This window comes from Triturus cristatus, chromosome 1_2 (assembly GCF_964204655.1).
Source record: "Triturus cristatus chromosome 1_2, aTriCri1.1, whole genome shotgun sequence".
Classification (NCBI taxonomy): domain Eukaryota; kingdom Metazoa; phylum Chordata; class Amphibia; order Caudata; family Salamandridae; genus Triturus; species Triturus cristatus.
The window spans coordinates 948,151,310-948,164,561 of record NC_140580.1 but is presented as its reverse complement, the minus strand read 5'-3'; the positions used below and the strand labels follow the sequence as shown (position 1 = coordinate 948,164,561).

Sequence of the window (13,252 nt, the reverse complement as noted above, 5' to 3'; positions counted from 1 at the left end):
AAAGATGGATCAGATGGTTCCAGAATAAGGTTGACTGGCCGCAACGAAGGGCACTATGGTAAGAGTTAGGGAACCCATTCCTTTGGGCTTGAAATATAGTGCTAAATTCTCTTACAAAGCCAGGTAAGCTACGGATAGGTAGGAGTAATGCAGGCTGCCCACAATTGCAGATCTGGAATTTTCCCTGCAGGTCATCAACCCTCTTGCAAAGCAAATCAGTTGTCTAAGGTTTGGTTCTGGTCAGCTAGGTAACATGGCTCTTGCTTCCACTAGTTAGCTCACTTCATAGGGAAGACCACCTGGCCTTTGCTGTTGTCCTCTGGGATAAGGACCATAATGTCTCTATAATAGAAATTAAAACACCTACAAATTGTGTATTCCATTGGCTCTCCCACATAAGCTAAAGGACATTATATGAGGAATCTCAAGTTCACAACTCAGCTTGGAGAAGGGTCTCCTTTTTATATTACATTTGATTTGGCCTCAGAGAGAACACCAGCCTCACAACTCAGGATACCAGGTATCGCATTTCACCACTTAAACACATGTAGAAGTGACCAGAATTGTTGGAGGACTTTTTAACAGCGAGGGCTTATGTAGAGACCAAGATGCAGTTTACAGTTTCACCTGTCTTATTAATGAACACATCTGTAGTCTGAGTTTACAAAGCTAAAGGGGAAAATAAAAAATACAGGAATTGGAGCTCTTTTGTGAGTATTGGAGAAGTAATTCAACCGAAAACAGAAGGGCTTGGGGGTAAATAGTAGTTTCATTCTGCTGCATCAGAATAAAGACACAATGTACTGAAAAGTTATCAACCCAGGGTTACAAAACAATCTCCTTTGTAGTATAGATGACTAGATTGATGAGGTGCTTATAAGTACTTTCTGTAGATTGCTTCTTGGATATATAAAAAACTAAAATAAGTTCTTACAGTATGTCATGAGACCAGTGGATTGCTAGGTTTACCCCACTGTCAGCTGTGGGTTTGCATCCTCCCAACTCACCAGGGATCCATATGATGCAAATTATGTTTCCATATAAGTGGAACAATTCTAGCCAACCTGTTGAATTGGCCAAGATGATCCAAGTTGCAGTATGTCAATCATAGTTGAATAAATTCTCAGATGAGATGATTAGATGTGTTTAGTAAATAATTTTAGTTTATTAGTAACCATTTCTTGCCTATTACAGTTTATTCCTTTTGCATATTTAAATGCTGTGCCTAAAGATGGACTTCTTAGTGAAGAGACAGAACCTACATCCTCAAATGACAATGATGAGAAGCCCACCGAAAGACAAGAACTCGACTTACTTCAAAATAATGCAGCTCTTATAGATCAAAGTACAAATTGTGCTCTTCAGCTAAGGTTAGTGTTAAACTGCAAATACATTTTTCTTTTTTCAAATTTGTTTGTCCTGGTAAAATTGTATTTAAAAGTTAGCCTGCCATTTGTTTTACTTAGTAAAGTTAAACATATCGAATTTAAGTTGAAATCATAAATTGTCATAATTTATACACACTGCCAACATGACTATCATTTTTGCCTGTAGTCTTAATATACTAAAGGTGTCCCATAAAACATTTGGTCTTTGATTTAAATGTTCTGCATTGAATATCCACTCCCCCTTATATACGTACCACATTGGTGGACTTGAATTTTCAGTTTTCCGATTGATTCTGATGCTGTTGTCTAGTGGATTATTGTTTCAAAGTTGACTTCTTGATTTGAACCTATTTATACGTTGGCCCTTTTCATCACCAGTCACATAAACAATAATAGCAAATTCTTTTTATTACATCATGTGATCTCATTGTTGGAGCCTGGACAACCATAGATTATGTTCAACTCAGGAAACCGAGCACAACTTAAATCAACTCATGTTACAAACTATGTACCTAGAACTCAAGTTGTTTCTTCCTTTCTTGCAATGGAAAGTTGTTGAAGGCTTCAAAGGTTCTGCAACAGCATTGCTTTGATGAACAAAGGGACCTCTGCATGTCCTGGCTATTCATTTATGAAGCAGGTGATTAAGAACATTTTTCTTATAGGGCAGAAGGAGCATTTGGACAGACATCATGAGCTAATTTTGCTGAGCCCCTCATGACTAGAAGAAAAATCAGTTGAATCAGTAAGATTGTTTTTGGCCAGTCTTTGTGCCACAGGCCATTCATCAATGTCCTTATTTAGCATTAAACTTGTGGATCCTTAATTCACATAAAGCATGCAAAAAGGAAAATATTTCATGGGAGATGCTCTCCCGCTGAGTTAAGCTGGCAAATTCTTCTCTGCAGGGGATGTCACCTTTTGGTCCTGGAGGACCTGATTGATGCCAGAATTTTAGGATAACTTGTGCCAATGTAAAGCAGTTCTTTTAGATTAAACACCTGTCCCAAACTCTTGCTCTATCCAAAAACACCTGTCCAAAAACACCCATAATTGACAGTGCTTTCCAACAATGTGAGCATTTCATAACATTTTGAACCAGCCCCATTGTAGCTGAGAAAGATATACTTTTTAGTCTTGATTCTGTCTTAATACTGGCACTTCCTCTGGTTTCAGGTCTTTTTATTCAGCAGTGGGTGAATGATTCTTTAACCCTCTTACCGTATCTGAATGGGAGAGCTTGGTTCTAGGAAAACTAGTGCAAGAACTCCTAGGACTTTTCAGAAACAAACATTTTGATCAGATGTGCTGTCTGGAGAGACTCCCCAGTCAGTCTAAATACAAATGGCTTCACATGTCCCACTGTTTTCTTGAAAATGTCCTTAACCCTTTCCAGTCCTTTAGACAGTTTTAACATGCATGATATATCTATTTAATTTAAGAATCTTTATGGAGTCTTGTAAATATAATCACCTATTTGTCACTGCCTTTCTGGATACCAGCCTTTCTGGTTACCATTTGAGTTTGATAAATAAGGCAAATAGAAGCCTTAACAATAGTCTTATCCATTGATATCATTAAAGACCCTGCTTCCAATTGAATTTGTTTTCCCTCTTCAGTGGACAAACTATTCAAGCATCTAGATCCCGTAACGGCTTCCTGGTAGCATGGAAATAACGTTGTTTGATGTTACCTTAAGAAGGGTTAGTGAGATATAAGTTCTTGGTCTTCAAAGACCAGTAAGTGTTTTCCATAGAGAGAAAATAATGCTGATACAAACTAAGGGGTTGACTTAATTGAGATAAAGTTATTTATGATGGATACATATGCTCCACCTTTTAAACTACCAGATGTTTAGGAAGCTGGCTCTGTAAATACTATACCAAAATGAGTTATGGTGTGCACAGAGTCCAGTGGAACCCCCAAGGAAGGCAAAGATAAAAGTAGATAGCACCATACTCTCTATTTGTGGTAGTGTTGGCAAGCAATAAGGCTTTATCAGAGGGTAGTGTTAAGCATTTTTTGTACACACTCTGGCAGCAAATGATGTCACACACTCAAAGACTGAATTCAGACCAATTTGTTAGTATAAAAATATTTAGTTCTATTTATTTTCTAAAACTAAGCAAGCGTGGCACAGGTAAGTGTAAAAGGTACTTTTCAAGGCAGGTTAAACAATGCAAGCACGCTGAATGAAAACTACTTTGTTACAGGTTTGTAAATACTTTCAATACAGTTGAAATTTCTGCTAGATTACTTTTGATTACTTTTCAGATTACTTTATGGATTAATTTTTCTACTCAGTGGGATATGCCTAGATATCACACTGGGACATTTCCTGGAGAAAAGATAAGTAGAGCAGTTTTCAGATATTTCCAGTTTTTCAAGTTCTCATACAAAACTAACTCCACACAAGACCCATTTTAACAAGAAACCAGTCAATGCAGTCCTATGGGAGGAAATTAAGTTATCGCTTTCAAGGTAAGTACTTGGGTTCGGTCTTCTGGGGTTAGAACCAGGGTTCCCTCGGTGTCAAGGATGCACTCTCAAAGCACCCTCAGCGGCAGTAGGGTGGCCGGATGCAGAGTGCTGAGGCTCAATGTTATTCTTAAGGGATAGGGGGCCTCCGGTTGGTGCTTCTCACACGCAGGCCACAAGGTTGTGGGGGCAAAGCTCCTGGTGTTAAGCAAAGGGGGATCTGAGTGAGCACCCAAAGTACACCCTCAGGGGCAGCTGGGTGCAGGGTGCTGTTTTGGCGTCGGGTGTCCTTTTTATTTAAATCTGGATTCTCCGGTTGCAACAGAGACTGCAGGCTCGGGATGTAGATCTACTGGACGTGACCACCGGTTTGAGAGGTGAGTTGTGATACCTGGGAATGCAGGGACACCGTCGGTTGGGACACCCAAGGCTGTGGGACATCTGGTGCAGGGTTGTCTTTATGCGTTTTTTTTTTTACCAGCTCTGGTTGTTGTATGAGGGGATCCTCCAGAAAGGGGCTGGAGATTAGAGGCAGGTCAGAGATCACCAGATCTCAGGTCAGGATTGCCGGGGAGACCTCCTTGTGGTGTTGGGCCACTCGAATTCAGGCATTGGGTGCAGAGTGGTGCACTTGCATATTTGGCTGTAGCCACATTCTTCTGGTCGGTTCTTTTCTTAGGAGGCAAGGTTCAGGGTTGCTCCTAAATACAAGATTTAGGGGTGTTACAGGTAAGTGAAGGTCGGGACCAATGGGTCCTGCCTTGGGGTGGGTACACCCTCTATTATGCCACCCTCCAGTGGGAGGGGGGCATATGCCTCTTTGGTTGGCTGGGCCTGCCCATCTGCAAGATGGCGGGGACTGAGAGTTGTGCTTCATCTCGCCTCTTCCACCTGAGGGGTGGGGTTGGCAAAGGTGGGCACACCTCCCTTCCTCACTTGGTTTTCCTGCCGATTCTCCCACCCATAGTGGGGGCCAGAACCGGTGGGGGCCGGTTGCTGGAAGCAGCAAATGGCTGGGGTAGCTCACGAAGGCAGCAAGCCTCTGAAGCGTCCCCTTCGTGAACCCTGCCCCTCCTGGGGGAGGAGTCTTGGCACCTCGTCCCAGGATGTGCATTGTTTCAGACCCCAACGTCCAGAAACATGCCTGTGGTAGCAGCTGGCGAGCAGCCACTCAGCCAGGACACTAGTGTTATGTTTTTTTTTAGGGGGCATCTCTAAGATGCCCTCTGATTGCATTTATCATTAAAGGCCACACTGACATCAGTGTGGGTTTAATGTGCTGAGAAGCTTGATACCAAACTTCCTAGTTTTTAGTAAAGCCATTATGGTGCTGTGGAGTTCGTAATGACAAACTCCCAGCACCAGATATGCTTAATGGCATTACTGCACTTACAATATCTAAGAATTGGCTTAGACACTGTAGGGGTACAGGGCTCATGCACCTGTACCCTCACGACTTGTAAAGTGCACCCAGCTAGAGGGGTGGCAGACCTATGCCATGGCAGTGGGTTGTAGGCATGCCACACAGGGATGTGTGCCTTGTCGACTCTTCACTTTGTTCTGCACCAAAACACGCAGCCTGCAATGGTAATGTGTGTGTGTAAAGGTACAGGGCCTCTAAGGGTGGCTCAATAAGTGCTGCAGCCCGTGGAGGCCTTCCCTGGCCACAGTGCCCTTGGTACCTATGGTACCATTTACAAGGGACTGACCTGTGGCCAAAGAGTGCCAGTTGGGTTTTGTCTTAATGCAGTTTTAGGGAAAGAACATAGGCCCTGGGTACCTGTTTGGCAGGAACCCAGGGCACACTCAGTCAAAGTACATCTGCAGTTTAGCAAAAAGTGGGGCAACCATGCAAAAAGAGAGCACTTTCTTACAAGATGTCATGCTGAATCTGGAAACTTTTTAATAGCTCTCGACCCCAATAGAGGGTGCTGGCTCGGCAACCAAAGTGTAACCCAAAGATGTAACTGGAGCCATACAACGACCCATGTCAATTAATTGATGTAATTCGCCTTTTTTTAGGAGTGCTCAACTCTCCTAAAAAGATTAATCAGCGGTTGTCAACTTTTTTTCTAATTTTTTCAGGTGCATTTACATGATTTCTTCACCAAAACGTTCAGGGTTTAAACCTTGCAGGGACTGTGATGGGCAAATGTTCATCACAGACCTGCATTATATTTGATTGTGTTTCTTGTGGGCAGGACCACAGTGTCAAGGACTTCGATTCCTTTTGGAGTATGGGCCCCAAAGCTACAACATCAACTCAAGATTAGGTTTAGATCCACATCAAGAACATCTGATTTGTCAAAACTGCAAGCACAAGAACAGACGTCAAGACTCCGAGCGACTAAGTCCCCCAAACCTCCGCCCACTCCTCAAGCATTTTGTCCAGGTGTATCTGTATTGTTTAACCGTCCCATATGCCCAAGCTTTTCACACAGTATCATTTCCATTTATATTTTGGAATTTATAGAGTGCATTATATATAAGGGTGTCAAAGTGCTAGCAACAAAGGAAGAATCAGTTAAAGTTAGAAGGACATCACACCAACCATCACAGAAGGGGAAAAAAAGCCAGGTTTTGTGTTTGTTATGGAAAACTGTATGAGAAGTGATGCTAGCAATACCGGGAGGCCGCACATTCCACAACTTAGCTGCAGCTACCAAAAAGGACCGTCCTCCCCATTTGACTATTTGAAATTTTGGGGTATTCACCTTCCTAAGAGAGGACGATTTCAACAGTCTGTTAGGAGTAAACCATTGGAAAACCAATCTTAGGGCAATCTTAACCAAACACTCAGCTTTAAATGTCACACTTTTCCTGATCGGCAATGAAGAAACCAAATGCCATCCCTAACGTTTAGGGATATCCAGAACCCAGTAAGCAGCCTCATTTTGGATGATCTGAAATCTATTGAGAGTAGATTTATTTATATTTAAATACAGAGAATTGCAGTAGTCCACCCGAGAAGTAATCGGGGTGATAACCACTGCTACCCTAAGCTCAACAGGAATCAAAGGGAAGATCTTTTTTAAGATTCTAATGATAAGAAAGCAGGTGCTCACTGTCCTCTTGACCTAAGAGTCGAAAGAGAAGATACTGTCAAAGATTACTCCTTGATTTTTAACTTTGGGTACCAGGCGTTGCAAAGGGCAACAAGTATCTGGCCACCACAATTCAGACCATACCGATCTTTGCTCACCAAAGATCAGTATCTCTAGCTTTCTATCTTATTGGCATTCAGTTTTAGCCATTTCTCATTCATCCAGATACCCATTTTTTGTCATGCAGAATTTGAACCTATCCTCTACCTCACATATGTCATCTTTAATAGAGACAATAATTTGGGTGTTGTCCGCATATGATAATACTTGGAAGCCAAAAGATTGATCAGTTTTGCCAAAGGGGCAACGTACAGATTAAAAAAAGTTGGGCTGAGGGAGAATCCCTGTGAAACCCCACAAGCCAGCTGGTAAGATTCTGACCTGAAATGCCCACAGCTCACTGTGTGAGTCCTATTCGTGAGAAATGACTCCAGCAGGGCCAGGGCGGAGTCCCTCATACCCTCCAGGCGCAATCTGTGTACCAAGCAGGAAGGGGACACCATATCAAATGACGCTGAGAGATCCAATAGTACTAGTATAGCAGATCCTCCCTGATCCACCTGGCAGTGTAATCAGCGTCTCCATCAGTACCTCATTAATATATTTTTCAAGGATCTTCATAGGCAGCAGGGAAATAGGATACAAGCTGCTAAGGTCCTCAGGGTTTCCATTGGGTTTCTTTTTTAGGGGTGTGGACTACTGATTCCTTCCAAGAAGGGGGAAAGATCCCAGTAATGAGAATTTGGTTAAAACCTTTTTCAAGAAAGGAGGCAATCTGATCCGGAGCCAGTTGAAGAATTCTGGGAGGGCAAGGGTCATCTGGCGACCCGGATTTTAAATGCAAGAGAAGCTCTTTAACTTTTAAAAAGGAGATGGGGAAAAGCTGATTGGGTGGCAGATTAGGCAGGAATAATTGCCTCCTCACTACTATTTATGGGGGGTGGGGGGGCCATCGTCCTTTGGAATTAGATCGCACACAATCTTCAAGATTTTTGCCCTAAAGTGAGCTGTGACGCTATTGTAGAAACCTTGTGAACTATCTAAACTATGCTGGACTGGGGTGGTGGAAAGACTCTGAAAAGTTCTTACCGGTGCTAAATACTGGCCTGCTTTTAACAGAAAAATAAGCAGACTCAGCTGCTACAATGGCACGCTTATCCTTGTGCATCAGTTCTTATGTTTGTTTTGTTCTTCATAAACAGTGTAAGTGTCCATTTCCGTGCTTCATCCTCTCTTGAAATCGGAGGGACTTTCCATTGTTCCTTGTAAATCTCCTTGACATGAAATTAAGTTTCTCAGCCATCACCAGGTGCGTGATTCCTTACGCGGTCTAGGAGAAGATCCTGAAAAGGGGGAATTTTCAGCAGGACACAGCAATCCACCTTTTTCTTGGTCTTACCAGAAGTTCCAGGCAAATGATGTAGCTGTCGTTGTTGTGCAGACCATTGTCCTTCTGAGGACAGTTTGCCACACACCAGCCACTCTCGCTAGCATCTGGCTCTAAAGGATAGCTTGATCCAAACCGAAGATTGCTTGTCCATTCCATGCACTCCATTTCCTCCTTGTCCTTACCCGTCAACTGACTGAGTATGTTAGACACCTTCGCAGATGATATGCTATTAAACTTTGAAGGCCCCTGTAATAAAACGGACTAGAAAATATTGCCTGGATCGATGATGACAACAGGCCCACTATCTTGGCGATCTGGTGCAAGGAGGTCTTTTGATGTCAAAGCTTCTTCCGAAGATGCTGCCTCGTCTTTGCCGCCTTTCTCAATGGAAGGCTCAGTGTGGCCTTGTTGGAATCTAATGAAAATCCCAGCAATGTTGTCCTTTTGGCTGGAGTGAAATTTCTTCTCGTCGATGATTAACCCAAAGCCCTGTAAGAGGTCCACCATCAGTTGAAGATAACCTGATAAATTCTTCTGGTAAAGGTCCATCAAAAGGATATAGTCCAAATAGACGATCAAACGTATTCCCAGGGCCTATAAGCTCTCTATGACCAACCTTAGCAACTTGGAACCAGTGAACCAAAGAGAGTCCAAAAGAAAGAGTCTTGAATTTGTAAGCCTACCCTTGCCACAGAAACTAACTGCAGAAACTGTTGGTGGGGAGGAAAATTAGGGTCCTTCAAGTCCAGGGGTACCATGCAGTGCTGTTGCCTTAGACGATCTCTTAATATATGGATACTCTCCATCTTGAAATGGCAATCGATCAGCCACTTGTTGAACTCCTTCAGGTTTATGATGGGGCAGTGGCCCCGCCTCTTATGTACACCAGAAAAAGACTGCTGACTAATCTATTCGGGTGGAGGGCCGTCGGTGAATTGGCGTCTTTCTCAAAAAGATGCTCTCAGGAGTTGAGAGCGGATTCTTGATCAGAAAAGCAAAGAGGTTGAGGCCTGCTGGTCTGGTTGCCTGTTGGAGAGTGCTGTAGCATTCTATCTCTAATCCTTTGACCATCTGAAGGACTCATGCATCGGAAGTGAGATGTCTCCAGTTGTGGATAAAACCTGCCAGTTGCCCTCCCAGTTTTAGTTGTAAAGAAAGGAGAACAGTTGAACTGTCAAAACCCTCTGTCCTTCAGTCAGGAAAAGGAAGTCATTGAATGTATTTATTAATAAAATCCCTCGCAAGGTAAGACAAATGGGGTGAGGTAGTACAAGGTGAAATTCCAAGATGGCGGCAGTCAGGAAAGGTCAGCAGTCTAGTGTATCTCCCAGTCCCCAGGTGCACCCATCGGATTGTGCCAGAACGTTGCCTCTAGAATCTCGCACTACACCTGAGATTCCAGAAGAACAGGCAGCATAACTTAAAGCGGTGCAAAAGCTAGCTGGGGTAGAAAAGTCGCAGACTCGTCGTTTTCTTTAGTTGTAGCGTTGAGTGAATTCCTAGAAAACGCTTTTCAGAGATTCTACAGACCTTCAAGTAAGACCGTTCCTTTTGAACTGTGTTGCGCTTGCGATATTATTTTTGATTGAGCGCTTGAGTAAGAAAGATCATTACGCACTAGAAATACTTGTGGGGAAACATTGTATCTTGTGCGCATGTGAAATGGCACGTCTTGATTAATGAGTTTGGTGGTTTACAGAGTTTCCGTGTGAAGTTTAAAGCGCTTGTTAGTTTCACTGAGTTTCCGTGTGAGCAAAGGCACAGGTTAAATAACGAATTGCCTGAGGCAAACAGACCGTGAAATCCATAGCGAGTGTTATGAAGTTATTCATCGTTATTTAGTTCCCTTGGCAGCACATGAATCAAAGTGTGTTGAGAGTACAAAGCAGTTTTCAGTGATTTCAGCGGACAAGCAGTCATGGGTTTGTTTGACAGTATATTTTAGCTTAAGTACTTACCAGCAGCCCAGTTGAGTCAGAAGTTGTTGGTAGCACAAGTTCTTGTAGTCCTGAAAAAGAAAAAGATTTCTATTGTTCAGAAGTAATAAATTATAATAAAACAACTTATATTAATACAAGGTTAAAACAAGAGTTATTCAAGGTAAGAATAAGGAGTTAGAAGCTAAAAGGTTAATACACACAAAGACTAACGGAGATAATACAGAGTTTGTTTTTCTTGATTGAATAGTAAATTAAAACATGTAGCAGTTTAAATAGAAGAAATACAAATTCCTCGAAGAGAAGCTGAGGCCAAGTGAAAGCTAAGTAGGTAGAAATAATATGTAGACAAGTATAAAATGTAAGCTTAGAAATTTCTAGTGTACTGTATGTGTGTGTCTGTGTGTGTGTGTGTGTGTGTGTGTGTGTATATATATATATATGTATATATATATATATATATATATATATATATATATATATATATATATATATATATATATATATATATATATATATATATATATATATATATATATATATATATATATATATTTTGTACCAGTTTTCGCCAAACGCCGCCGCTCACTTGCTTCCGGGTGCAACTACCTCACGGTGGCGATCCGTGAAAATGTATGTATATATATCGCGCTCAGATTTCTGTCTTGCTTTTCCCTTCACTCACGGCCGGGTGCTTTATAGCGCGGTGACGGATACCGCGCGGATTCAAAATCCAAGGCTCACGGTACAATGAAATACCAGAACTCACAGGAACGTAGTTTCCCAGATTTTATTGGGATCTCTAACACGACCAGACGCGTTTCGGCTGCAGCCTTTTTCAATAGTGGCGGGCGCCGACATAAAGCAGACTTAAATATTCCCAACTGCTAAACAAAAACAAAGGACACCAGACTTACTTCAGTCAAAGGTGTCGGCCATTTGTAAACATGCATTTGGTTCGTTAATAGTATAAGAACTTTGCAGTATGTAGGTTCACGCAACAAAAATCTCGCCCTAGATGTGCCTTTCTATTGTGTTACATTTCACCTGCACTAATATTTAGATCATAAAAATATCTTGCCCTGAATGGGCTTTTGTTCTCAATGTTATTGATCTATCCTGTATGGAAAGTACATAACAAACAAAAAATAATGAACAGAACAGCATTATCAACATCAATTGTTAATAGCAGTAAATTTGGATTCACATGCAGCAGATATATGTACACTTATGATTTTAAAGATGTTATAAATGAACAGCCATCTCTTCATCACTGTTTAACCCTCCTGGTATTTTAGTTTGGTTGTCGATGATATGTCTCGACTCCAATCTACGTAGTTGCAGTTGTCCATCACCACCTCTCACATTGGTGGGCACCTGGTCAATACAGAAAAAAACTCAACAAGTCTCTATTACTTTGGTGTAACATCTCGAAATGCCTGGCCACCGGGTAGGTGACATCCTTATTTTGAATGGCTCTGAGATGTTCCAAAATACGTATTTTGGTTGGATGGATCGTACTTCCGATGTAACGCAAGCCACACGGACATACTAAACAGTATACCGTGTGGCTTGTGTTGCAATTCATGAGCCTCTTGATTTTCCTGGGTTCCTTCATCCCGGGCACTGTGTACTCCAACACCGTTTTACTGTTTTTACAGGCCCTGCATTCTAAACATGGATAGAACCCAGCTAACCTTCCAAAGGATAGTGGTTTGTTTTCATTAACACAGTGGCTTTGGACTAGACTGTTACGTAGTGATCTAGCTCTCCTGAATGTCATGAGAGGTGCTTTAGGTAATTCCTTCCCTATTGGGTCAGATTTTAGAATATGCCAATTCTTTGCAAAAATTTGTCTGATGACCGAAACATCACTAGAATACTCCGTAATCATCCTCAGATTGTTGGATTTTTCATCTTTCTCTTTATTTACATTGGTATCACTACTGGATATCAAATCCAGTCTAGGCTTTCTGTCTACATTCGACCTGGTTTCCTCTAGGGTCTCCTTTCGATAACCTCTGACCTCAAATCTCTTTATGCTCTCTTTCGCTGCTGCTTTATAATCACAGTTACGTGAGCAGTTCCTTTTTATTCTCAATAATTTGCCATATGGGATACTTGTTTTCCCAGGATGGCAACTGCTCGCGTGTAATACGGAGTTCCCTGTGGTGGGTTTTCTGTGCAAAGAAGTGCACAGTCTGCCCTCCGCAGGGAAAACCTTAAGGTCCAGAAAGTTAATAGATACCTTGCTTACTTCTCCTGTGAATTTTAAATTGAGGTAATTGGTGTTGAGCACACTGATATACTATTTGGCTGATTGCTCTGTGCCTCTGTAGATGATAAACAAAGCATCTATATATATATTCCAGCTTAGTACCCTGCGGGTCCAATTTTCATTGTTCTCTGCCCAGGCCACCTGCTTCTCCCACCAGCCCACGAAAAGATTTGCGTAAGCTGGGGGCAAAGCAGGTGCCCATCGCAGTACCGCGTATTTGTTTGAACAGTTGTTTCTGGAATAGAAAGATGTTATTACAGAGACAGAATTCCACTAATTCAACGAGCATCTTATTGTGTTCAACCAAGTTAATCGGTCTCGTTCCTAGAAAAAATCTGTCAGCTTCAATTCCCTGCAAGTGATCAATACTTGTATAGAGACTCGAGATGTCTAGTGTTATCATCACTAGGTCCTCATCCCAAATCAAATTCTCCACTCGTGTCAAAAAATCCTTAGTGTCTCTGATGTACGAGACCAGTTTTGACACAAATTCAAATAGGAAATAGTCCACAAACCTGGACATGTGTTCCGTTAAGTTTCCCAGGGACGAAACAATAGGACGACCAGGAGGACAAGTTGCATTTTTGTGCAGTTTAGGAAGGTGATAAAACGTGGGTAGACGAGGATGTTTACACTCCAAAAAGGCATATTCTTCCTTACTCAGCATGCCTCTGTGG

At 42.0% G+C, this 13,252-nt stretch overlaps 1 protein-coding gene across 1 annotated transcript in view; it reads left to right on the top strand.

The window, feature by feature from the left end:
- CDK5RAP2 (CDK5 regulatory subunit associated protein 2) overlaps positions 1-13,252 on the top strand; it is a 723,544-nt gene that overhangs the window by 320,373 nt on the left and 389,919 nt on the right. Inside the window, exon 21 of the mRNA XM_085609970.1 lies at positions 1,195-1,370. Within this exon, the coding sequence (XP_085466096.1) occupies positions 1,195-1,370 (176 nt within the window). The remainder of the gene's footprint in view (positions 1-1,194; positions 1,371-13,252) is intronic.